This window comes from Scyliorhinus torazame, chromosome 16 (assembly GCF_047496885.1).
Source record: "Scyliorhinus torazame isolate Kashiwa2021f chromosome 16, sScyTor2.1, whole genome shotgun sequence".
Lineage (NCBI taxonomy): Eukaryota > Metazoa > Chordata > Chondrichthyes > Carcharhiniformes > Scyliorhinidae > Scyliorhinus > Scyliorhinus torazame.
Genome location: NC_092722.1, coordinates 184,442,398 through 184,470,168, shown reverse-complemented (window position 1 = coordinate 184,470,168; position 27,771 = coordinate 184,442,398). Strand labels below are relative to the sequence as shown.

The 27,771-nt window shown below is 47.7% G+C and overlaps 1 protein-coding gene across 3 annotated transcripts in view; it reads right to left on the bottom strand.

Annotated features, from left to right (window-relative positions):
• The window catches only part of wbp1la (WW domain binding protein 1-like a), a 108,228-nt gene that overhangs the window by 35,547 nt on the left and 44,910 nt on the right, over positions 1-27,771 (bottom strand). Inside the window, exon 2 of one of the 3 annotated variants that reach the window (XM_072479587.1) lies at positions 4,875-4,914. The exons of the other annotated variants lie outside the window; for them this stretch is intronic. Within the exon in view, the coding sequence (XP_072335688.1) occupies positions 4,875-4,901 (27 nt within the window). The 5' untranslated portion in view covers positions 4,902-4,914. The remainder of the gene's footprint in view (positions 1-4,874; positions 4,915-27,771) is intronic. 3 annotated transcript variants of the gene reach the window in all.

Below are 27,771 nucleotides of genomic sequence, written 5' to 3'. Positions count from 1 at the left end.
CCTTTGCTGGCTCTTTGAAAGAGTTATTTCAATTAGTAACACTCCCCAGCACTATTCTTAGTAGCACAGTGGTTAGCAGTGGGGCAGCACGGTAGCACAAGTGATTAGCACTGTGGCTTCACAGCGCCAGGGCCCCAGGTTCGATTCCCCGCTGGGTCACTGTCTGTGCGGAGTTTGCACGTTCTCCCCGTGTGTGCGTGGGTTTCCTCCGGGTGCTCCGGTTTCCTCCCACAGTCCAAAGACGTGCAGGTTAGGTGGATTGGCCATGCTAAATTACCCGTAGTGTCCATAAGGGTTGGGAGGGGTTATTGGGTTGCGGGGATAAGGTGGAAGTGAGGGATTAATGTGGGTCGGTGCAGACTCGATGGGCCGAATGGCCTCCTTCTGCACTGTATGTTCTACGTAATCTATGTAATCACTGTTGCTTCACAGCGCCAGCGACCCGGGTTCGATTCCCGGCTTGGGTCACTGTCTGCGCGAAGTCTGCACGCTCTCCCCGTGTCTGCGTGGGTTTCCTCCGGGTGCTCCGGTTTCTTCCCACAAGTCCCGAAAGACGTGCTTGTTAGGTGAATTGGACATTCTGAATTCTCCCACTGTGTACCCAAACAGGCACCAGAATGTGGCGACTAGGGGATTTTCACAGTAACGTCATTGCAGTGTTAATGTAAGCCTACTTTTAGTAAAGATTATTATTATTCATTGCAATTTTTTTCCCTTCAAATATTTATTAAACTCCCTTCTGAAAATCATCATTGACCCTGCTTCCACCGCTCTGTATTTGGCTTATTGACCAAGCAGAGTTTTATTGGTTACTTAGCTCATTGTTGGTGGAACCTTGCTCTAATCTAAATTGTACGAAGTCTTACAACACCAGGTTAAAGTCCAACAGGTTTGTTTCGATGTCACTAGCTTTCGGAGCGCTGCTCCTTTCTCAGGTGAATGAAGAGGTCTGTTCCAGAAACACATATATAAACAAATTCAAAGATGCCAAACAATGCTTGGAATGCGAGCATTAGCAGGTGATTAAATCCTTACAGATCCAGAGATGGGGTAACCCCAGGTTAAAGAGGTGTGAATTGTACCAAGCCAGGACAGTTGGTAGGATTTTGCAGGCCAGATGGTGGGGGATGAATGTAATGCGACATGAATCCCAGGTCCCGGTTGAGGCCGCACTCATGTGTGCGGAACTTGGCTATAAGTTTCTGCTCGGCGATTCTGCGTTGTCGCGGGTCCTGAAGGCCGCCTTGGAGAACGCTTACCCGGAGATCAGAGGCTGAATGTCCTTGACAGCTGAAGTGTTCCCCGACTGGAAGGGAACATTCCTGCCTGGTGATTGTTGCGCGATGTCCGTTCATTCGTTGTCGCAGCATCTGCATGGTCTCGCCAATGTACCATGCTTCGGGACATCCTTTCCTGCAGCGTATGAGGTAGACAACGTTGGCCGAGTCGCCCGAGTATGCACCGCGTACCTGGTGGGTGGTGTTCTCACGTGTAATAGTGGTATCCATGTCGATGATCTGGCACGTCTTGCAGAGATTGCCATGACAGGGTTGTGTGGTGTCGAGGTCACTGTTCTGAAGACTGGGTAGTTTGCTGCAAACAATGGTTCATTTGAGGTTGCGCGGTTGTTTGAAGGCAAGTTGGTTGCTGCCAAGCCACCCCCGGTGTCACAGTAGAAAACAATACAGGGAAATCTATTGTCAACTTGTCAGACTACACCCTTCAACCAGACGAAATCGAAGTCCTCAGCAGAGGGCTTAATTTCTGCACCACCACCAAAATGGACCCCATCAGTCTCGCGGCAGACACGGAGGAATTCATCAGGCGAATGAGGCTCCGGGAATTCTTCCACAGACCCCAAGAGGCCAACAGCGAACCCAAGCAGACTACCAATGAACCGGAACAGCAGAACGAGAGATCTGCGGTGCGGCAACCGAAGAGGAAAGAGTCGAATTGGACCCCTCCGGAAGGCCGCTGCCCTGGACTCGACATGTATGCTCAAGCAGTCAGGAGTCGCGTCAATGCCAGATTCATCAGTCGCATTCACAAGACAGCCCCGAACGTCACCCAAGCACAACGCAATGCCATCCGCGCTCTCAAGACCAACCGCAGCATCGTCATCAAACCAGCAGACAAAGGGGGGGCCACTGTCGTACTGAACAGAACGGACTACTGCAAAGAAGTATACCGACAACTGAACAACCAAGAACACTACAGACAGTTACCCGCAGATCCGACCAAGGAACACATCCGCCAACTTAACAGACTGATCAAGACCTTGGATCCAGATCTTCAGAGCACCCTACGTGCTCTCATCCCACGTACTCCCCGCATTGGAGATCTCTACTGCCTCCCGAAAATACATAAGGCCAACACACCAGGCCGCCCTATCGTTTCAGGCAATGGGACCCTGTGAGAGAACCTCTCTGGCTACATCGAGGGCATCTTGAAACCCATCGTACAAGGTACACCCAGCTTCTGTCGCGACACGACGGACTTCCTACAGAAACTCAGCACCCATGGACCAGTTGAACCAGGTACATTCCTCGTCACAATGGACGTCTCGGCACTCTACACCAGCATCCCCCATGACGACGGCATTGCTGCAACAGCCTCAGTACTCAACACCGACAACTGCCAATCTCCAGACGCAATTCTGCAACTCATCCGCTTCATTCTGGATCACAACGTCTTCACCTTCGACAACAAGTTCTTCATCCAGACACACGGAACAGCCATGGGGACCAAATTCGCACCCCAATACGCCAACATCTTCATGCACAAGTTTGAACAGGACCTACTCACCGCACAGGACCTTCAACCGATGTTATACACCAGATACATCGATGACATTTTTTTCCTTTGGACCCACGGCGAAGAATCACTGAAACGACTACACGATGACATTAATAAGTTCCATCCAACCATCAGACTCACCATGGACTACTCTCCAAAATCAGTTGCATTCTTGGACACACTTGTCTCCATCAAGGACGGTCACCTCAGCACTTCGCTTTACCGCAAACCCACGGATAACCTCATGATGCTCCACTTCTCCAGCTTCCACCCTAAACACATTAAAGAAGCCATCCCCTATGGACAAGCGCTCCGTATACACAGGATCTGCTCAGACGAGGAGGAGCGTAACAGACATCTACAGACGTTGAAAGATGCCCTCGTACGAATGGGATATGGCACTCGACTCATCGATCGACAGTTCCAACGCGCCACAGCGAAAAACCGGACCGACCTCCTCAGAAGACAAACATGGGACACATCTGACAGAATACCCTTCGTTGTCCAGTACTTCCCCGGAGCGGAGAAACTACGTCATCTTCTTCACAGCCTTCAACACGTCATTGATGACGATGAACATCTTGCCAAGGTCATCCCCACACCCCCACTACTTGCCTTCAAACAACCGCGCAACCTCAAATGAACCATTGTTTGCAGCAAACTACCCAGTCTTCAGAACAGTGACCTCGACACCACACAACCCTGTCATGGCAATCTCTGCAAGACGTGCCAGATCATCGACATGGATACCACTATTACACGTGAGAACACCACCCACCAGGTACGCGGTACATACTCGGGCGACTCGGCCAACGTTGTCTACCTCATACGCTGCAGGAAAGGATGTCCCGAAGCATGGTACATTGGCGAGACCATGCAGATGCTGCGACAACGAATGAACGGACATCGCGCAACAATCACCAGGCAGGAATGTTCCCTTCCAGTCGGGGAACACTTCAGCAGTCAAGGGCATTCAGCCTCTGATCTCCGGGTAAGCGTTCTCCAAGGCGGCCTTCAGGACCCGCGACAACGCAGAATCGCCGAGCAGAAACTTATAGCCAAGTTCCGCACACGAGTGCGGCCTCAACCGGGACCTGGGATTCATGTCGCATTACATTCATCCCCCACCATCTGGCCTGTGAAATCCTACCAACTGTCCTGGCTTGGTACAATTCACACCTCTTTAACCTGGGGTTACCCCATCTCTGGATCTGTAAAGATTTAATCACCTGCTAATGCTCGCATACCAAGCATTGTTTGGCATCTTTGAATTTGTCTATATATGTGTTTCTGGAACAGACCTCTTCATTCACCGGAGGAAGGAGCAGCGCTCCGAAAGCTAGTGACATCGAAACAAACCTGTTGGACTTTAACCTGGTGTTGTAAGACTTCGTACTGTGCTCACCCCAGTCCAACGCCGGCATCTCCACATCTAATCTAAATTGATTATTGTATTTGGCCATGTTACAAAACTCATTCCTTTGGTGTGAAGTGCTTTGGGCCTTCCTGAGGTTCTATAAACACAAGTCCATTCGCTTTCAAGGTGAACAGTGGACAGAATGGACTCCTGTGAAGATGGAGGGTGCAAAGCAAGCAGGAAACATAACAAGAGTCCGCGACAGGGGGAGACAGTGATTACAGAAGACAGGCATGAGAGGAAGGAGCGGAAATGCTAAAGCCAAGAGCAGCAACAAAAAAACAGATCTCCGGAGGAACAAAAAACCCACAAATGGAACAAAAACCAGTCAGTGCGGAATGCAAGACACCCTTCTCACGTTTGCAATCTTTCCCCATGTATTCAAATAAACTATGCTCACATCACCCGTACATCATCAAACTGGGCACCACACAAACTTTAACACGGTAGGTCTTTCCTTCATTCATTTTTAATCAGCAACGCAATGTGACAGGGCAGCGATTTGAAGTCCTAACGGCATGCATGACAGGCATATTGCAAAATGATAAAACTGCATGCAGATCAGCCACGAGGAACGACTCGAGTCGGACAGGCAAGCTTGGGGGGGGGGGGGAGTTGTGGTTAAGCAAATTTCAGGTGAAAAGCAAAACAACAGTATTACCTGCTTGAAACTCAGAAGAAAAGGCATATTGAACTCAAACCTGGATGAAGAATGAGAAAACTGAACTTCAGTCATCTTTATACAGCAACCACTTCCCAGGATCTGCACTTCAGGCCTCAACATGTGTTATTTCCATGCTTGTAAAAGTGCCAGAAAAATGTCAGTAAACAGGCTCACAGACGAGGATCGCGTAGGACACGGTTGGGCCTTGGCAACAGCAGCAACAGCCAAGAATACATGACATCACTGCACCACGGTCTTAACCACAAGTCAGCTGTCTTACTATCAAGAGACAAGAGTACGGAAACATGGCTGGAATTTGTTTTGCTGACACCACTGTATAGTTAATCGGCAATACCCAAGAGGATAAACAAGCAAATGTATTTAATGGTTGTGGCTATTTATGACTAACTGTTAAAATATCACACTCCTCTAAATATTACAGCCATAAGCAGGCCTGAACATTTCCACCAGTCACCCCCTCAACTATCGCCTCTGGTTTTCCCCCCCACTCCGTTTGTGAAGGCCAGCCATCCCACACTGCAACAGACCGTTGCAAGTACCGAGATCGCGCCAACGCCGAGCCCACCGTTAAAATGCTGCAGAAAGCTTCAGCTGATAGGTGGCTGATGTTTTTCCATGTCAAACTTAATAAGCCACGGAGCTCTCCCCGCCAGCAGCACTGTGGGAGCGCCTTCACCACACAGGTTGCAGCGGTTCAAGGAGAGGGTTCAGCCCCACTGCCACCACCTCGAGTGCAATAAGGGGTTGGCAATGATTGCCAGCATTGTTAGTGATGCCCCATCACACGAATGAATAAAGAAATCACTGCATGCGTTCTGAAAATGAAATGAAAATCGCTTCTTGTCACAAGTAGGCTTCAAACGAAGTTACTGTGAAAAGCCCCTAGTCGCCACATTCCGGCACCTGTTCGGTGAGGCTGGTACGGGAATTGAACTGTGCTCGGGAATTGAACTGTGCTGCTGGCCTGCCTTGGTCTGCTTTCAAAGCCAGCGATTTATCCCTGTGCTAAACCAGCCCTTATTCTATCAAGAATTCTATCACTTTCCTTATAAAAATGATTTGAAAGATTATTTGTGCAAAATTGTATATCATCAACAACAACTGGCTCTGATATATACTCTTCAGCAGAATAAAACATCCCAAGGCGCTTCACTGGGGTCAAATTGGACACTGAGCCCATAAGCAGATATTCGGACCGAAAGCTTCAACAAGGTAGGTTTGAAGGAGAGTCTGAGGGAAGGAGAATGGGGAGGAGGGGGTCAGGGAGGGAATTACAGAGCTTAGACTTTGGCAGCTGAAGGCACAGCCAATGCTGAAACAAAGAAAATCAGAGCAAGCTCAGGGAGCCAGAATTGGACGAGCATAACGACTTATGTGGGTCTGCAGGAGATTGCAAAAATAGGGAGGGGCAGGCCATGGTGGGATTTGGAAACAAGTGTTTCTGGGTCAAGGGTAATGGGTGAGACGGACTTGGTGAGCGTTTGGATCCAGGCAATGGCGTTCTGGGTGAGCTCAGTTCTACGGCGAATGGTAGCTAGGACAAATCGGAAAGTAAAACGACTTCCCCGGCGGTTTAGTCACAAGTTTGCAGTCTAGCGTGCTGAGCTGAAGGTGACCACCCAGTGCTCCTGTTATTAACTGGTAACAAAAAAGGGGCTAGAAATTGCTTATGGGCACTGGAGCTAGAGGCAAACCTGCCCTTGCATGTCAGGTGAGGAGGGGATCATATTCGGTCCCTCACTGCGATCATACGGCCCTCTGACCACGAGGCAGAAAAATGTAAAAGATTACAACAGACTGGAATGAATCTTCCAAACTTCAATCAATGCCTTAAGGACCAGAAGAGGGGAGGAGATGTAACTGGCAGAAAGAGGGCAAGGAGCCAAAGTGAACCAAAATGGATGCAAGAAGTCCATTATTACGATCCAGGACCAGATGGCAACAGTTGCGAGGAAACCCCAATATTTGATTTGATTTGCAAGACATTGAGGGAAGGATACTTAAGCTCCAGGAGTGATTCCACGCAGAAGTAGGGATAGGGCATACACAAACTTTATTACTAACACAATATTAAACTCACTGTAACATCATACAAGAGAATAGCTTACAATTACCAGTTAAACATTGCTTAACAATAAAGTTAAACACTAACTCCCAACTGCTATTTTTTTTATCTCCACTCAAGCAAAAACCATCTTGGGTCAAAACCCACTTATAAATAGTTAACAGACCCAGGTTTACTTGCTTCATCGAGATGTCTTGGATAAACTGCTTGAGAGAGAGAGAGAGAGCGTGCGCAAGAGAGAAATCCTTCAGGAACCAGCTTTCAGGTTCTTGCCTGTGCCAAACTATTGTTTAACTTCCCAGCATTTGGCAAAAAACCTCTTGGTTCTGTTGACAGCAAAATCTTTTAACTAATCTGTTTTTGAAAACGATGGTGCTCCCAAGGTTCCTATTTGTTTTTTAGAACCTCCCGATTTTTATCCCAAAGGCCTTTGTTTTTAGGAAAGTTAACGCCCTGATTTTGGGGGCTTGTTTGGACGGGGAAATCCTCCCCCAGGTAACAAGGTGCGGCTGGACGTGGGGTATACAGGCTGGCCCTGCCAAATTTAATGAACGACTACGGTGCAGAAAATTTTGCCATGGTCGGGGTGGGGGGGGGGGGGGGGGGGGTGGGGGGGGAAAGAGGAGTCGGTGTGGGAGCGGATGGAGGCAGCTTCTTGTAAGGGCACTAGCTTAGGGGCACTGTTGATGGTGCCTCTGCTGTTCTTGCCAGCAGCACTTGTTTACCCGGGGGGGGGGGGATTTCCCCGCCCAAACAAATCCTCAAAATCAGGGTGTTAACTTTCCTAAAAAAGGCCTTTGAGAAGCTCCCCCTTCTCCCTCGCCTCATTAAATTATTTAACAGCAGGGGCCCCAGATCTCCCGGAAACATCTTATGAAATTCCACCGGGAGCCCATCCGGATCTGGGGCCTTCCATGCCTGCATCATGTCCATGAAAGGGGGTGGATGAGGGGTGGGTGAGAGCCGGATATGAAGGGGCCGAATAAAGGGGTGGCTGTGGGTGGGCCCCTGAAAGGGGGAAGGCCTGAAAAGGTGGGGCCCGCAGTGACCCCATAGCGGCGTGTCCTCACTTATAATAATAATCTTTATTAGTGTCACAAGTAGGCTTACATTAACACACTGCAATGAAGTTACTGTGAAACGCCCCTCGTCACCACATTCCGGCGCCTGTTCGGGTACATGGAGGGAGAATTCAGAACATCCAATTCACCTAACAGCACGTCTTTTGGGACTTGTGGAAGGAAACTGGAGCACCGGGAAGAAAACCCACGCAGACACGGGGGAAACGTGTTGACTCCGCAGAGACAGTTTCCCAAGCCAGGAATCGAACCTGGGACCCTGACGCTGTGACTCAGCAGTGCTAACCACTGTGCTACCGTGCCACAGTACGGTCTGGGGACGGTTGTGTGTGTGTGTGGGGGCCCGGGGGGGGGGGGGGGGGGGGAAATTGTGGGGTAGTGCCCATATACACAGAGGTGACATTATGGGCGGGGGGGGGGGGGGGATGGCAAACCCTCAAGCTTGCAGAGATCAGGGCATACTTTCACGATGGCGGCCTGATCTCTGAGGAGCCAGTCTCACAGATCCCCATTGTTGAAAACATTTCTAAGTGTTGGCTTGAGTGGAGATAAATTCCTCAAGGCCCCAAAAAATGACTAGGTGTGGTTCAATAGTTCAATGGATCTCATCCAAAAATCCAGCGAGAAACACCCAGCCAAACAGCACCAAAACGACACTTTAGAAATGTTTTGGTTGAATCGCTCCCCTTGTCTCCAATAATCTACTCTCCGGGGAACCTTTATCTATAAACAAAATTCCATTAGCCCTATTCAGGTAAACAATATCCATGGCTGGAATAAATGATGACCTTACTTTTACTTTTACAATGTTTTAATTGCACCTCTGTAGCCCCAAAGTCTAGCTGCCTTTCAAACCAGGATTTGTAAAAACATGACTGCAGCAGTCAGATACACTCCCTAACCCAGACTTTTAACCATTGCAGCACCAGCTGAATATAGCACAATATGTATCTGAAATTCCGACATTTATCTCACCACAAATGTCAACTTTGCCACAGCCGATCGCAATCTCACCTTTCCATATGGAGTAAACATTCCTTCAAAACCAAAATGGAAACATATATTGATTGAAATTCAAACCATTTCTATTAATGAAAGTCACTCCTATACTACCTAAATAAATCTTGGCAGTCATTTCAAAGTGGATGCTCCCCAACATGCTCACAATAGCCATCTGATTTTAGGCATGCCATTCCAACAAACTTCACTTCCTGCTGTTACAACTTTTGGTCACTGTTCCCTGGGAATATTTTCTCTTTAAATTTTGTGCCAGTTCCAATGGTTGTGGAGTGAGTGCAGGCTTCAGCCACCAGGGGGCTCCGTGGGTTGATTTCTTTTGGAAACACCATTTTGCTACACAAAAAAATACTTTCAACAATTAACCACGGGGAACGCCTGGAGCAATTTATTAGAATGTAGGGGGAAATGTAAAAATACTAACTCGCAGTGCCTAACACTACTGGTAACACCTGTTCATAGGCAGCAGTAAAGGAAAACTGATAAAGGCGAGTTTACACTGGGCATTATGCATGTAATAATAATCATCTTTATTAGTGTCACAAGCAGGCTTACATTAACACTGCAATGACGTTACTGTGAAAATCCCCTAGTCGCCACATTCCGTTGCCTGTTCGGGTACACGGAGGGAGAATTCAGAATGTCCAATTCACCTAACAAGCACGTCTTTCGGGACTTGTGGGAGGAAACCGGAGCACCCGGAGGAAACCCACGCAGACACAGGGAGAACGTGTCAGACTCCACACAGACAGTGACCCCAGCCGGGATCAAACCCGGGTTCCTGGCGTTGAGAAGCAACAGTGCTAACCACTGAGCTACCATGCATGTGTGTACTTAAATAGTTTTTCTTTCTTTATTCGTTCATGGGATGTGGGCATCATTTGTTGCCCATCCCCGAGGGCATTTAAGAGTTAACCACATTGCTGTAGATCTTGGGAGTCACATGCAGGCCAGACCAGGTAAGGATGGCAGATTCCCTTCCCTAACGGACATTAGTGAACCAGGTAAGTTTTTTTTACGACAATCGTTTCATGGTAATCATGCAACTTTTAATTCCAGATTTTTTTATTGAATTTAAATGTCACCAGCTGCCACGGTGGGATTTAAACCTAATTCCACAGAGCATTGCCCCGTGTCTCTGAATTACTGGACCAGTTACAATACCACTACACCACTGCCCCCCCATAAATACTATATTGGGACTTCAAAGGAGATTCCTTTTAAATATTCCTCAAAAGTAGTTATGGTCATCATAATTTGAACATCTGTGAACAAGAGGTTGGATAAATAGGATCCCCAATTACTCGTATCAGTGTGTACTATTTACAGGATACAATTCAGCAACTCGCTGAGGCACATTACCCTGACTTGGAACTCCCTCGCCGTTACTTCATTCCCTCTCCGACAGTGCTGTGAGTGCACCTGCAACACCACACGGACTGCAGCGGTTCAATAAGGCAGCTCAGTATCGCCATCTCAAGGACAATCAGGGGTTGGTAATTAAATCTGTCCTTGCCACTGGTGCCCACATCCCGCGAACAAATAATCAGGAGAAAATATCAGATATTAACCTAACCGAGACTCCCATCACCAGAGTACATACACTTCCTTTGCAATGTGTTCGCTTCTTTGCGAGATTCCGTGCCAGGATTAACAAAGACGATAGTAGATGGCAATGGACATCTGCTAACTCTGGGCCAGGATCAACCTATAGCTCCGTACGACCTTCAGGGAATCTCCCCCTCCTCAGTAAAATCCATTCCACACTGCATCTACAGCAATTCAGAATTCAGCAGTTCGCCGTCTGCAGTCTGCTTTAGGGCCACAAAGAAGCGCAGGATTATTAGATCCAAAGATAAAACATCTTCCTTTGCCGCTCAAAACATGGTATGAGGCAGCATGAAAGGAGTGGCCTAGTGGAGTACACACGGTTCTCCAAGTCATGGTACAATGTCAAGCTGGATGGATATTCTAAGTCCCATGTGCCTTATTTTTCCTAAACACCTCCACTATTTACAGCTATGAAAAAATCCAAAACGTCACTGGCTGATTTCCCAATACTTTGGTCTCCAGGGTACGACAGCCCTTTGACTGCACTGTCCACCCTGTACATCTCTGAAGCAGTCACGTCAGAAAATACAATGCCCTGGGAATGGAAAGTGAAAGCAAGGCAGACCTGCACTGTATTTACAGCACAGAAACAGGGCATTGGCCCAAATGCTTTACGCCAGTGTTTATTCTCCTTGCAAAGTTCCTCCCAACCTACCTCATATCATGATACCGGACCAGACCCCAACAGTTGCTAGGATAATGGACACAAACCCCAATATTTTACTTTCATTTTGTAAGATTGTGAAGAAAGGATACTTTGCTCCAGGGGTGACTCCACGCACAAATAGGAATATGGTATAATAAAACAAACTAACACAGTATTGAACTCTTTTGAACATCACACAAGAATATAGTTTGCAACCAGTTAACCACTGCTTAACAATAAAATGAATTGCTTCATCTCCTGACTGCTATCTTTTCATTTCCCATCAAGCAAACCCATCTCCGGTCCATACCCACTTTTAAATACAGCTGGGAGAGCCAGGAATGTGTGCTTCATAGAGATGGCCTGCGTAGGCTGCTGGGAGAGAGAGAACGAGAGAGAGCAAGCAATGCCTCAGGAATCAGCTTGCAGATTCTTGCCTGTGTCAAACTACTGTTTAACTTCCCAGCATTTGGCAAAAAGCTCCGGTTCAGTTCACAGTCAAATATTTTAACCTGCTTGTTTTTTCCAGAAGCTGCTGGTCTGTTCACACAGATTAAAACTAAACTCAACACCTGACAGCTGCAGCTCCAGCTCCTCCCATGAACCACATCATCCCAATCCCACTAACTGTGTTATGACCATCTGACTAAGGCTAAACACAATGGGCGGAAATCTCCCACCCCACACCGGGTGGGAGAATTGCCATGGTGCCGCACGTGTCCTGCCACACCGCTCCGACGCCCCCACACGATACCCCCCCCCCCCCGCTCCGACGCCCCCACGCGATTTCCCCCACCACCAAACCGGCGCGGCGAGAATCATGGCTGGCCGATGGGAGGATCGCCACTTGCAACAGGCGAGCGGCGATTCTCTGGCCAGGATGGGCCAAGCGGCCTGCCCAATACGACGGGTTCCCGCCGTCCACAGCTGGTCGCTGCCAGCGGGAACAGCACCGGAACGCTGGGGGGGGGGGGGGGTTCCTGCACCGGGGGGGCCTCACATGGGGTCTGGCCCGCGATCGGTGCCCACCGATCGGCAGGCCAGCCTCTCTGAAGGAGGACCTCGTTTCCTCTACCGCCATCTTCTTGCGGGGCGGCCTTGGGGAGGACGGCAACCGCGCATGCGCGTGTGACGTAATTTACGCGGTGCGGCCACGCTTTTACACAGCACCAAGGCCCGGCGCGCGTAAATGACACAGCGCCACTACTAGCCCCCTGGGGGTGGGAGAATAGGGGGCTGGGAGCAGGCTCCGACGCCGGAGTGAAACACTCCGGTTTTCACTCCAGCGTCGGCACTTAAGACTTCCGATGGGAGAATTGCGCCCAATGTCTCCAATTATCTACTCCCCAGGGAACCTCCTTTCTACAAACAAAATTCCATTAGCCCTATACAGGTAAACAACATCCAGGGTTGGAATAAATTGTGATCTTACTTTTACGATATTTTAATTGCACCTCTGTAGTCCCGAAGTCTAGCTGCCTTTCAAACCAGGATTTGTAAAAACATTTTTTCTTTTTTAAATTAAATTGAGTACCCAATTACATTTTTTCCAATTCAGGGGCAATTTAGTGTGGCCAATCCACCTACACTGCACAACTTTTGGGTTGTGTGGGCGAAACCCACGCAAACACGGGAAGAATGTGCAAACTCCACACGGACAGTGACCCAGAGCCGGGATCAAACCTGGGACCTCGGCGCCGTGATACAGCAATGCTATCCACTGCGCCACCGTGCTGCCCGAGGATTTGTAAAAACATGACTGCAGCAGTCAGATACACTCCCTAACCCAGGCTTTTAACCATTACTGCACCAGCTAAATATAATAATATATCTATGAAATTCCTATATTTATCACATTAATCTAACCTTATTATCCATCTGCTCCTTTCTCCATCACATTCAGTTAGCTTCTCCTCAAATGCTTCTATTTTAAGCTATTTGTTTCAACTAGCCCATGTGATGACAAATTCCATGTTCTAACCAGAGTTTCTCTTAAATTCCTTGTCGGATTAATCAGCAGATATCTTGTATTCATAGTGCCCACTTTTAGTCTTCAGTACAAGTCGAAGGATCTTCACGAAATCTACCCCAACAAATGTTTTAATGGCTTTAAAGATCACTCCAGCCTTCTCTATTCTTGAGAGAACAGTCTCAGCTTTTTCAGAAGTTGTTAGAACCTCTCGGTGGTAATTCGGAGTCTATATAAGTAACCTCAGATAATCCCAAAGTACTGAACAGCCGTGGGACCCATAGTGGGATAAGGAATGGAACCCAGGGCAGCACGGTGGAGCAGTGGTCAGCACTGCTGCTTCATGGTGCCGAGGACCCGGGTTCAATCCAGGCCCTGGGTCCCTGTCCATGTGGAGTTTGCACATTCTCCCCGTGTTGGGGTGGGTTTCACCCCCACAACCCAAAGATGTGCAGGGTAGGTGGATTGGCCACGCTAAATTGCCCCTTATTGGAAAAAACAATGAATTGGATACTTTAAAAATTTTTTAAAAGGAACAAAAAGGGAATTGAACCCAAACCTCAGAACAAGACAGTTAATGAAGCAGATGGAATCCAGAACTTTACAAATGCAGTCTCGGATTTTAAAAAGCCGTCGCTATTTTCAGCCCAGGTGGAGCAGTGCCCATTTGCGGGCACCCAAATTTGGGAAGGAGGTGAAGACATTGGAGAGAGTGCAGATGAGATTTGCGAGGATGGGTCTGGGGATGTCAGATTACAGATATCCAGGTAGACTGGAGAATTACAGCAGAGAGAAGGTCAAGATAGCATATCATAGTGCTGTTCAAAATCATGAAGGGAGAAACTGTTTCCTGTGGCTGATTAATAACCAAAGATTTAAGGGGATTCGCAAAAGAACCAAGGGAGACAGGAGGATAAAAAGCTCTTCTGTAAAAACAGTTAGAATTTGGAATGCTTTAACTGTTAGGGTGGTGGAAACAGATTCAATAACAGCTTTTGGAAGGGAACTGGATACATTCTTGGAGAAATAGGGGAAAGAGCCAGGCAGTGGAACTAATCAGATTGCCCTTTGAAAGAGCCAGGGCATAGTTGATTGGCTGAATGGCGTCTTCTGAGCTGAACTACTCTCCGAAAAGGGCCAGGCGAAAATTAAACTTCCTCACACGAGTCGAGGTTATCACTGCTCCTCCCAGCTCCTCAAGACATCCCAGCAATTGAGAAAGCTACACTGCTGCCTCACGACGCTGAGGTCCCAGGTTCGATCCTGGCCCTGGGTCCCTGCCCGTGTGGACATTCTCCCCGTGTTTGCGTGGGCTTCGCCCCCACAACCCAAAAAATGTACAGGGTAGGTGAATTGGCCACGCTAAATTTCCTCCGAATTGGAAAAAAATGAATTGGGCACTCTAAATTTAAAAGGAAAAGAAAGATTTGCAAAACGTGGATGTTTCAAGTTTCAAAGCTCAGCGACTAAAGCAGTAGGCAATGATTACTTATTTACTTGGATTACAGTCACATTGTCTCTCCCCCCCCCCCCCCCCCACCCCGCCCACTAGCCTGGCCTCCCTCTCTGCCAGGACACATGCCAGCGAGCCTAACAAACCACAGAAACATGCCGGCCTAATGCAGGGTTTAATCAAACACCACCACTAAGGCTGCAATCAACAGGCTTTCCCAAAGCTATTTTCTCCATTTCTCATACGGGCACTCCACATATTGAATACATCGCAAACGAGTCTTAGAAAGGGAAATACGTGCAGGGGTTAGAGCGAAAGAGCAAGGGATGGCAGGTCTTTCAGAGAGCTGGCACAGACAGGTGGGGCCAAATGGCCTCCTCTATTGCAGAATTCTGAGTGAATCCAGACATGCTTATAATTTTAGAAAACAAGTAGAATTTTCATGAAAAGCAACCCGTTGCATTACAAAGAGTCAAAAGAGCAACTTATAAATAAGAACTGCAGATGCTTGATAAAGAACATACTGACCTGGTAGAATCTTAAGTCTTACTTGCACTAGGGACCGACAACAGTCATCTAAATTTGCCCCGAGGCACAGCTAACCTAAGAGACTGTAGGTGGTATCCACAGATTCCTAATATTGAAACTCATTAGCTTTAGTCCAAGTGGTAATAATTTCACTAATTCCCCGCTATCATAAGCGTCCCCATTAACAGGATCCTTGGCAATGACAGGCACTATTATATAGATTATATAGTTACACAAGAACAAGAATAGATGATTCAGCCCATTGAACCTATTCTACCGTGCAAATAGATCAGGGCGGAACTTCAACACCATTTACCATCTTTCTAATCCTTCAATTCTTTTACCTCATAAAAACATGTGTATCTCACTCTAGAAAAGCTCATTGGGCCGAGTGTGAGGGTCCGTCCTGTTGATTCCCTTGGTTCCCATTACTTTTATTTTCTCATAATTATTTTTTTGTCCACGGATCAGAGGAAGTAAGGGACTCAAAGTGTGAAACTACACTGTGCTATAAAGTTTTGTATTCTGGGCAGCAGAACCCAGACTTTATGGCGTCTAGGAGCATGGAGGGGCTTGTTTCGATTCATTGGCTGGTGGCCAATGGATTGGCCAGAGACAGTGTTCTGCCCGGCAACCAACAGCGATTGGTTCCAATCAGGTGGGGGGTTTTCATAGAGAACTCAAGAGAAGCCACTGGACCCTCAAGGAGGAAGCAGCTCTCTCTCTCTCTCTCTTCTGCCGCCTGCTGTCTGAAGGCAGAAGCTTCTACGCCCAAAAGAAGAAGCTCTCTTTCTCTCTTGAATGTTGCCTGCCTGATATTTCTGTGGGTCTACAGTGAAAATGTAGGCGGCACGGTGGTTAGCACTGCTGCCTCAAGGCATTGATAACCCGGGTTTAATCCTGGTCTCGGGTCACTGTCCATCTGGAGTTTGCACATTCTCCCAGTGTCTGCGTGGGTTTCACCCCCACAGCCCAAAGATGTGTAGGTTAGGTGGATTGGACATACTAAATTGCCCCTTAATTCGAAATAACAATAATTGGATGCTCGAAATTTATTTTTCAAAAAATACAGTGAAAACCATTACTAGCTGAAAGAAAAGATAACCTCCACCTGACAGCCTAGTTTGAAGAATAAACTAATGATTTATTGCTTATTTAATTACAGTTACTATTAATAATAAAAAGCTAATGGTGTTCAAATTTACAAACCTGGTGACTGTAGTTTTGGGCAGCTGAAGACCACAGATGTGTGAAAATAAAAGTCAATTTCACACGCATTGCGACTCTGCGTCAACTGGGGCTGCAATTGACCATGCACTGACCCAGAGTGTCCTAACAGTAGCATCCACAACTGTTTGGGGGAAAGGGTACTTCAGATTACCTCTGACCTTTGTGCGAAAAATGCTTCCTGCTGTCACCTCTTAAAGGGCCAACTTTAATTTTAAGAATACGCCTTTCCTATTCTGATTATGCCACCAGAGGCGGCAGCCTTTCTGAATCCCTTTTTCTTTTTGTACACTGGTGAGAGGGGGGGGGGCACTGCTCCACCTGGGGGGTGAAATAATAAATAGTAATATATTATAAGAAATCGTTAAAAACAAATTACGTGGCAGCCAGAGGGGGGCATTGATGCAAGCTTGTAGGTGGGAGCAGAGTGATGTCACCATACCTGCAGCACAGAGTGGGCTGGCTGTCTCTCACCTCAAGAAGGGACAGTTGAGGAAGGAGCAGCGCGATCACCAGGCAGGCCTGCACTTACCAAGACTGATGGTGGCCACCAGGTCTAAGTTCAGACTTGTTCACTGGAGTGTAGATGTGTAAAAAAAAAGTTAAGCACTCAATATTATGGGGTGAGATGCAGACACACCCAACTCACTTCTATCTGTAAATAAATACCTGTTTCCTTAAAAGCGTTCTTAAAATGCTCGCATATACAGTACTTTTATTTAGCACCCAATTCTTTTCTTTTCCCAATTAAGAAGCAATTTAGCATGGCCACTCCACCTATCCTGCATGTCTTTGGGTTGTGGGGGTGTGATCCACGCAAACACGGGGAGAATGTACAAACTCCACTCGGACAGTGACCCGGGGCTGGGATTGAGCCCGGGTCCTCAGCGCCGTGAGGCAGCAGTGCTAACCACTGCGCCATCGTGCTGCCCTACTGAGTGTTATACAATGATATAATTTATTTGGTGTGTCAGTGGTCATTAATCCATTTGAAAAGGGATCCTTCAACCAAACATGGTTTTGGAATGGCTGAATTAGATCGTCCCTCTGCAGTCAGTACAAGCCAAATGTATGCAAATTATCGTACTTTTAACCTTTTAAACCATGGCATATATCTGCACATGCTATTTTCATACTTCCTCAAATAAAGTTTTACCCGAAGTAATTATGATTTACACCTTGATTAAAGACGGCAAGCACGTAACAAAGCAACTTCCTCAAATTGATTCCTTTCAAGAACTTTATAAAAGACTCGCACGTTATGGCAAAGGAAATACATCTCCACGTGAATAAAGTTACATTATCAGGCCTTTTGTAGCTAGTCCACCTTCCTACCCACCCTCCCTCCCTCCACTGCTGCAGTCACCCTGTCCTCCATCTATCACTCACTAAAATCTCTCTAATTGGGGCAGTTGATAGTTCAACAAAAATAAATATGAAGACATCCATCCTTTTCCTGAACACAAACCTTTCCCCACACTGGTGTATCTGCAGCAGCATGTTGTGAAGAGGGTAGTTTGAAAATAAAAACACATTTTTAACATTCGCAATAACCGTACTCCCTTGATTCAAAAAAGTAATTCTAAAATTTGAGAAACTGTTCAAGTATCTAGAGATATTTTACAAAGCACACCCCCCCCCCCCCCCTCACAAATGCTCATGGATAGAGAACAAGTAGCTACCCAAACAGGAAATATTTCTCTGAGCTTCCAACCTCTCTTTCTCTATAACATCAGTTTTGTCAATGCTGCTACTGTGACTGCACATACAAACCGGTCTGTAAAGGTGCCATTTTATTTACATTTTGTGCACTGCGGGTGTCTGTTCTGTCCTACTTATTTGCTTCTGGTGCCTTTTCTGTGGCTCTGCTGTAACTATGGCAATCAATGAGGTTGCCCTCCTTTCTTTTGATATCTATATTCTAATGCTCAGAGTTGCCAGGTATCAAATAATACCACCACAAGGTTCAACCGATCAAAGAGCCAAACACCAGTTAGTTAGTTCAAGGTCAAGGGTACTTTATTTACACACACAATTGATCATGCAACGCACACTACTAGTTAAACTACACCTATCGACTATGACAACCTGTACTTAACTTCAAGCACCCGGCTTAGGTCAGAGGAACAGTGGCCGTTGTTCGATTCTGGATCTATCGAGTCTGGAGCAGTAACAGCTGTTCAGCTGGGCTCATCCGTCTGGTCGCGGGCGTTGAACTTGGACTTGCTTCTGGTGGTGCTGCGATTGGAGATGGTCGTTGCCGGGGCGCCAGGTCCAAAAGAGGCCAAACACATGGTGGACTCTCTTCTTATGCTTGGGGGTTTTCACGCTCTTTTGGGCGGTCCTTCAGTTTGGACCCCACTAATTGGGTGATCCCTGATCACTATGTTCGATTTCGAACCAATCAATGGGCGGGTGCCTGGATGGCTGGACGTGTCCCAAACTGACCCTGTTGTTTACGCTTCCCTAGTACAGGGAGTGGCGCCGAAATGTCTGGGACTGTACCGGTCGCTCGAGTACCAGTCCTTTGTCTTGGTGGAGATGGGCCATCAAATGCTAATCGTCCATCAAAATGCTAATTGGTCGGAGTTTCGAGACGGTCTGGATTCCTCACTTGCAAATATACATTTCAGGCTCTGAGCCTGCCCGAATCTTGCTCTGTCCATTTTACCCGCCTTGCTTTGCGAGTTTTTCTGCTCCTGGTTGTAAGTGGCCATCCCAGATGGCTACACTTCCAGAACCTCAAAGATTTGGAATTTGTCATTGCTACTATTTACTTGGGAGGGGTGGCAGTGGTGCAGTTGTATTGTTACTGGACGAGTAATCCAGAGACCCAGGGTAATGCTCTGGGGACCGGGTTCGAATCTCAACACGGCGGATAATGGAATTTGAATTGAATACATACCTGCAATTAAAAAGTCAATGGTCGTATAAAAAAAAACTTCACTAATGTCCTTTAGGGAAGGAAATCTGCCACCTTTATCTGGTCTGGCCTACATGTGACTCCAGACCACAGCAATGTTATGAACTCTGAAATACCACTCAATTCAAGGGCACAGCCAGCGACTCGCACAAAGTTGAGAAGGCGAGGCCTTCATGAATAAGCTCAGGCGGTACGGTGATTGAAACCGCGTTGATGGCCTCGCTTTGCATCACGAACCAACTGCCCAGCCAACTGAGCTAACTTACATGGTTAGCTTTGCTGTTATAGCATTTCTATTTGACTGAAGATGCGTCGCAATTAAGATTTCTTGTATCAAAAAAAGAGCACCAACCCCAGCTAGCCGAATTCAATCAGTTTCAAAGAAAGTCTCAACCACCAGCAGTAATGGCAACTCCAGAACATTCAACAAAAATATACCTTGCATTAAACCAGATTCGGTCAAGCACAAAAACGGATGGAACTTCTGACGGACTTTGCTCCCCCCACTTCTTTGCAATCTGCTTTCCACCGAGTTACAACAAACAATTGGGAACCATTCCACAGCGCCCCCCACCCCCCCACCAACATGACAGGTCACATCTGCACTTTGCGCACACAGGTGAAACTGGAACTGGAAAAATCGGCTGAAAAGTCTACGCTGGACATTATTCAAGTGGAACACCCAAAAGTCAACATTTCTAAAAATGTTTTGTGGAACGCCCTGAGGGCGTTTCAGAACTGACCAAGGAAATGTCCTTCAGCTCAGCATCAACAATTTACATCACGCATCGTACATCATCTCATTCAACATGATGTTTTTCTTGTTGCTATTCCAAGAACTGTAAGGTGCCTTGAAAATATATTTTGGGGGGGGGGCAAAACATTTTACAGCCACTTCATGTCCAGGTCCCATTTATAAGAATAATGTTTATTATTGTCACAAGTAGGCTTACATTAACACCGCAATGAAGTTACTGTGAAAAGCCCCTAGTCGCCACACTCCGGCGCCTGTTCGGGTACACAGAGGGTGAATTCACCTAACAAGCACGTCTTTCGGGACTTGTGGGAAGAAACCGGAGCACCCGGAGTAAATTGGATTTTAGTGCCTCATTCTGGCCATGCTTTCTGCTGCCTAGGCCCTGGGAGTCCCTCCATAAACCTCAACACCACTCTGCTTGCTGGTCTCTACTTCCATGACACTCCTCGTTAACCAAGCCACTTCTAACATCTGCTTATGTAGCTCAGTATCAGATAGTACGTGTAACGTTTTGGGATGTTTTACTCTGTTTAAGGGGCTATGTCTGAAATGGTGCCGAGCATTGTACTTTCAAGTCAAAACAATCGCCCAGTGCCCTGTTGAATGTTCTGCTCTCACGAGGAGGGATTTTTATTTATTTATTTATTTATTTTTAAAAGGGTCGGGTGCAGGGAGAATTCTCTTTGCCACAGAGCAGTGGAGCTGGTGTCAGTGAATATTTATATTGTTATGGACAGATTCTTGGCTGATAAGGGGGCAACAGATGGTATAGGGGATAGACCGAACGGTAGAGGCCACAAGAGATCAGCCACGATCTTAGCAAATGACGGCGCAGACTCAAGGGACCGTGTGGATACAACCTGCTCCAAATTCGATCTGGGCATGTGCTGGCATCCCTACCCAATCACCATATTGCCTGCTATTGCCCCCGACCTCGCCTACTGCCCTTAACGAAGAAAATGCCAGGGGGAGTCTAGACACATCTGCAAAAGCTGCTAAGCACCAACTTCTTCCCTCCCTTGAAAACTCTGCTTCTGTGTAACATGCGCCTTAGTTTACCAGAGAGGATCAATCATGTTTAAAGGTGAAAATAGATGCATCTGAGCAAGGGAAATGAGTTGGATGTTGAGCATGCAAACAAAACCAATGCTGTAAAGTTGTTACCATTGCCACAGCACTGTTGTTTCGAGGTGCCACCCTCTGAACAAGATATTAACCCAAACCCACATTGCCCGTCAAAATGATTGTTAATTATCTGAAGAGGGGGATTTTCCCCGGTGCCCCAGTCCACTCACAGCCTTCAACCAATAATCCTAAAAACAGATCAACCATCTCGGTGTCTGTGTCTGGCAAGGCTGCCAACGGCTCCACGTTTGTTTATGCGGCAACACGACACTTGGAAAAATAATTAACAACTTTAGGAGGACTAATATGGAAAGATAATGTATTATAAATGTCACAATTTTGAAAAGTGTACATGAGCAAAGAGATTCTGTTGCCAATCCTTAAAGGTGGCAGGGCGAGTTAAAAGGGAAGATAAAACATTTGTATTACTTGGGGTGATAAATAGGGGCATAGGAAATAAATGGAAAGTACCACACTGGACTATCCTTGGGGAGGGGGATATTCTGGGTACAACGTTTCAGTACAAACAACGAGGCCATAGATGCCACGATTCTGAAAGATATAGAGGTTTACCAGAATGCTGCCAGGGGTGACAGAATTCAGTTACGAGAGGAGTTGGAAAAGCTAAGTCTGTTCTCCTTGGAACAGTAAGAACTGACCTGGAGGGCAGCACGGTGGCACAGTGCTGCCGGAGGAGAAAACTTACTATTGTCTCCTCCGGCGGGCCCCCAACCCCCCCTCCCCCACAGGGTAAATGCCAATCGGGTCCTTCCCGAGCACCGGACAACACAACCCGGGCGTCACCCCGCCTCCTGAAACAAAAAACAAGAACAGAGAAGCAAACAAATTTAAATTCTAGAAATAGTCTGACACCAGGCCAACCCCCGATTACACATTCCCGCCAACCCGTTTCACCCACGTGCAGCCGCCCCTTAGTTCAAGTCCAGCTTTTCATGCCTCATGAATGTCCACGCCTCACCCGGCGTATCAAAGTAATGGTGCCTGTCCTGGTACATTGCCCAAAGTCTGGCCGGATGCAGGAGCCCGAACTTCACCCCTTTGCTGTGGAGGACTGCCTTGGCCCGGTTGAAACCCGCACGCCTCCTCGCCAGCTCAGCTCCCAAGTCCTGGTAAATGCGAATCTCGCCGTTCTCCCACTTGCTGCTCCGCTCCTTCTTTGCCCACCGCAGGGCACGCTTCCCATCTGTAAAGCGGTGGAACCTTATCACCATCGCCTTTGGCTGTTCGTTCGCCCTCGGCTTCCTGTCGAGGATCCTATGCGACCCATCCAACTCTAAGGGCCGCGGGATGGCCCCCGCGCCCATCAGCGTCCCGAGCATTACAGTCACATACGTGCTCGCATCCGCCCCCTAGGCACCTTCAGGGAGGCCCAGGATCCGCAGGTTGTGACTCCGAGACCTGTATTCGAGGTCACCCAGCCTCTCCGGCCATCTCTTGTGGAGGGCCTCATGCGCCTCCACTCTGACTGCCAGGCCCAGGATCTCGTCCTTGTTCTCAGACACCTTCCTCTCCACCTCCTTGATCGCCTTCTCCTGTACCTTCTGCACCTCCACCATCTTTCCATGGAGGCCTTCATGGGGGCCAGCATCTCCGATTTTAGTTCCGCAAAACAGCTCCTCAAGAAGTCCTGCTGCTCTCTGGCCCACTGGGCCCGCGCTTCTCGATCCGCGCCGGCCGCCATTTTGTCCTCCCAGACCCGCTCTGTCTTCCTTCCCGCAATTCCTCGTTTGACGGCCCCGCTCCTGGTTCCCTCCATACAGCACCGGGGGGAACCTCTCCAGCGTCCACCTTGAATACTTTTTTTTAAAAAGCTACAACCTCTGGATAGTGGGTCAATAACTGGAAGCCAGCGATTTAAAATCAGTGCCAGAGGACCAGAGAGGAGACACCTGCGCCACTCAAAAGAGTTGTCAGGATGTAGAGCCTAAAAGGTGTTGGAATTCGATTCCAAAATATAACTGAAATGGAATTGGAGAGACTTGGAGACATAGATACATAGAAGATAGGAGCAGGAGGAGGCCTTATGGCCCTTCGAGCCTGCTCCGCCATTCATCACGATCATGGCTGATCATCCAACTCAATAGCCTCATCCTGCTTTCTCCCCATAGCCTTTGATCCCATTCTCCCCATTGATCCCATTCTCCCCAAGTGCTATATCCGGCCGCCTCTTGAATATATTCAAAGTTTTAGCATCAACTACTTCCTGTGGTAATGAATTCCACAGGCTCACCACTCTTTGTGGAGTTTACAGGGTTGTGGAAATAAAGCGGAGGAGAAGGTGCGGTGCTGGAGTAGAGAGGCGGAGGCTTTGTGGGTGCAGATGGAGGTGGGTTCTTGTAAAGGGTCGGAGTTGCGGGCGCTGGCAACGGCGCCGCCACCATTTGCCCCAGGGAAATACCCGGGTAGTCCTGTGGTGGTAGCCACGCTGAGGATTTAGGGGCAATTTCGACGGCACTTCAGGTTGAGAGCAGAGTCGAGCGTGATGCCTATAAGAGGAAATTATGGGTTTGAGCCAAGGAGGATGGATGCGAGCTTCTGGGATGGGAGGAACAAGGGCAAAAGGGATGAAGGATCCGTTTTTGAAGGCACGATTCGATTACGGAGCAGGACAAGGAGCCCATTAAACGGATTAAGGCCAAGTGGGAGGAAGGGTTGGGGATGATGTTGGAAGAAGGATTATGCCGTGAAGTGGTGTGAAGGGTTTAACGCCTCGACCTCATGCGCGAGGCTGAGGTTGATACGATTGAAAGTGGTGCACAGGGCTCACTTAACGAAGGCGAGGGTGAGCCGCCTGTTTGAGGGGTAGGAGAATAGCTGCGAGCGGTGTGGGAGGGGCTCAGCCAATCATGTCCACATGTACTGGTCCTGTCAGAAGTTGGGAGAGATTTTGGGGGTCGTTTTTCAGCACCATGTCTGAGGCTCTACCCGTGGATTTGGATCCAGGTCCCCTGGAGGTCATATTCGGAGCTGCGGAGGGGTGCGGGGGCAGATATTTTAGCCTTCACCTCGTTGATTGCTCACAGGCGGGTTCTCTTGGGGTGGAGATCAGCTTCTCCCCCCCAGTGCCTTGGCGCGGCTGGGGGATCTAATGGAGTTCCTGTATTTGGAGAAGGCGAAATTTGCTCTGAGGGGGACAGATGAGGGGCTCCACCAGAGATGGGGTTTGTTTATCTTACAATTATGGGGATCTGGTTGCCGTCAAGGGGTGTATTGTAAAACTGTTAACATGTTGAAAATGTTTTTGAAAAAAAAGGTTTGTGACTCAATAAGCACCTTGAGACAACTGGTTGATGGAACGAGAAGCGAAAGCTAGCATTTCACAACAATATTTTTAATTAGTGTCATACAAAGTCTACGCATCTATCCTAAACTGTGGTATCCAGTTAAATGGTGAGCTGTACCACGTTACGGCTGCTACATTCACCACAGGAAAGATGTTCAGCTGGAAAAACATGTGGGAGAACCGTCTAATTTCTCAGGAAACGACGTGAAATTACTGTAAGAATACTAAGGACAGGCCATAAATGTGGTTGTCTGAGGACACCACATCTATTGTGAGATAAAGGGAAGTTCTTAGTGCTGAGACAGCATTGAGAAATATTGTGGTTTTCTATCTGCACTCAAATTCCTCTGTGGCCTTGCCCCTCCCTCTCCTGTCATGCCAGTCGTTTGAGCATTCCCAATTTTAACCGCTCCACCATTGGTGGCCGTGTCGTCAACTGACTAGGCCAAAATATCTGGAATTTCCTCCCGAAACTGCTCTACCTCACTTTCCTCCCTTCAAGGCCATAAGACATATTGCAGAATTAGGCCACTCGGCCCATCAAGTCTGCTCCGCCATTGAATCGTGGCTGGTATTTTTCTCATCCCCATTCCCTTGCCTTCTCAACAAGACACGTCTTAAATCCCACATCTTTGAGCAAACAAGATTTTCACAGTGACTTAAAGTGTTAATGTAAGCCTACTTGTGACAATAATAAAGATTATTATTATTATTGTTAAGCTTTTGGCCTCGTGCCCCAGTAACACCTGAAGTGATTCTCTATCAAATCTTGGTTCAGAGAATGTTTTGTTATGCTGAAGGCACCATAAATACAACTTGCTGCAAAAGGCGTGTGGGGCACAGACCTGATAATCTTATTGTCAAAACAGGTTTATTTCAGTGACTGGGAATAACTCTCAAGCTTGTTACAAAAAATGAAGAGAAGTAATCCCCAAAACTTTCTGTACACGCCATGTCATTTGGTTCAAAAATACCCTTGAAAGTCTAACCAGTGTTTAGTCATCTCCACAGACAAATAAAGAGAGTCCACTGCGGAGATAAAAATGATCTTATCCCCTGCTAACGGGTTCTAGTCATGGGCTGAAACATTGAGCTCGAGATGGGGCCTCCTTGAACAGGCAAGTACACCACATCAGTTTTCTTTGGGTGTGGATCGTCCAGATCGACAACAAGACGAGGGCAAAAACCTCCATCGAAAATGCAGCCTTGAGACATCAGTCTGGGAATGAAGGGGAGTAAATCCTCCTAATCACCTGAACACCCTGACCACTCTGTTCTCTCCCCTGGGCAGGCCTGGGTTCTGGAGCAACATCACGCAAATAAACAATTTTTTGAACTTGAGATGCCTTTGGAAATTCTTGAAGAACAGATGTCAGGGCAAAACACCAGACACCGAGGAGCTCACCCGAGCTGGCATGCCAAACGTCCGCACCATACTGAAGCAGTCAGAATCCTGTTGGACTAGTCATGTAGCCAAAATATCTGACACGCAGTTACTGAAACGAATCGTCACTGGAGAGCTAGAGTCTTGGTCTGTCCTCATAGATTATCATAGAATTTACAGTGCAGAAGGAGGCCATTCGGCCCATCGAGTCTGCACCGGCTCTTGGAAAGAGCACCCTACCCAAGGTCAACACCTCCACCCTATCCCCATAGCCCCACCCAACACTAAGGGCAATTTTGGACACTAAGGGCAATTTATCATGGCCAATCCACCTAATCTGCACATCTTTGGACTGTGGGAGGAAACCGGAGCACCCGGAGGAAACCCACGCACACACGGGGAGGATGTGCAGACTCCGCACAGACAGTGACCCAAGCCGGAATCGAACCTGGGACCCTGGAGCTGTGAAGCAATTATGCTAACCACTATGCTACCGTGCTGCCCTAATGGCGGTCATGGCTCATGGCGGTCAGAGGAATCTTTACAAGGACAGCGTGAAGACTTCACTTAGAAGTTTTGATATCAACCCCCAAGTCCTGATGGCTGATATTTTTCTCATCCCTATTCTCCTGCCTGGGAGAAGCCCCCCCCAGCACCATTGCATCTAGTACAACCAAATACAGAAATGGTGCAGCCTCCTTCGAAAGCAAGCGCATATCAGAGACAGGGATAAAACACAAGGAGAGGAAATCCGGGGCCAGCAACTCATCCATAACTCAACTGCTGCACCATTCGGTCCAATTTTCAGCAGAACCTTCTGGATACCAAATTGGCCTTAGTCGTCACCTGCATACCTACCAAAATCCAATCAAGCACCCCAGATGATGAACATGGTCATGAACATGGGCAGCATAGTAGCATTGTGGTTAGCTCCAGGGTCCCAGGTTCGATTCCCGGCTTGGGTCACTGTCTGTGCGGAGTCGGCACGTTCTCCCCGTGTCTGCGTGGGTTTCCTCCGGGTGCTCCGGTTTCCTCCCACAGTCCAAAGACTTGCAGGTTAGGTGGATTAGCCAAGATAGATTGCCCTTAGTGTCCAAAATTGCCCTTAGTGTTGGGTGGGGTTACTGGGTTATGGGGATAGGGTGGAGGTGTTGACCTTGGGTAGGGTGCTCTTTCCAAGAGCCGGTGCAGACTCAATGGGCCGAATGGCCTCCTTCTGCACTGTAAATTCTATGATTCTATGGTCATCTTCAACTCAGAGGACCACAACATCCTTGCAATGCAAGCTGTTTTAATCCATGGACATTCTGTGCCTCAATTGCTCTATGACAAACCCCAGCATAATACATTCACCAGAATAAAATGCAAAACTGCAGTGAAAGTCAATAAGAGTGAGGCACATTAATGTAAAGATTATTTTGGGATGGCTGGAAATCAGGATGTCTAACAGAAATGGGAAAGGCAGGCTCGGGAAGTTAGTTTAAAAGCCACACCAGACAAGGACAAGTGACTTGAAAAGCTAATAAAATTCAAGCAGCAATTGCAAAACCACTGAACATTTGTTGGGGTTGGAAAATACGGAGGGCAAAGCGGTCCGCTTGATTGGTGCCCCATCCACAAACATGCAACCCCCTCCACCAACCAATGCACAGCGGTAGCAGTGCGTACCATCTACAAAATGCACTGCAGAACTCTCCAACGTTCCTTAGACAGCATCTTCCAACCCACGACTGCCACCATCTGGAACAACAAGGTCAGCAGACACTTGGCAAGTAATTTCCAAGC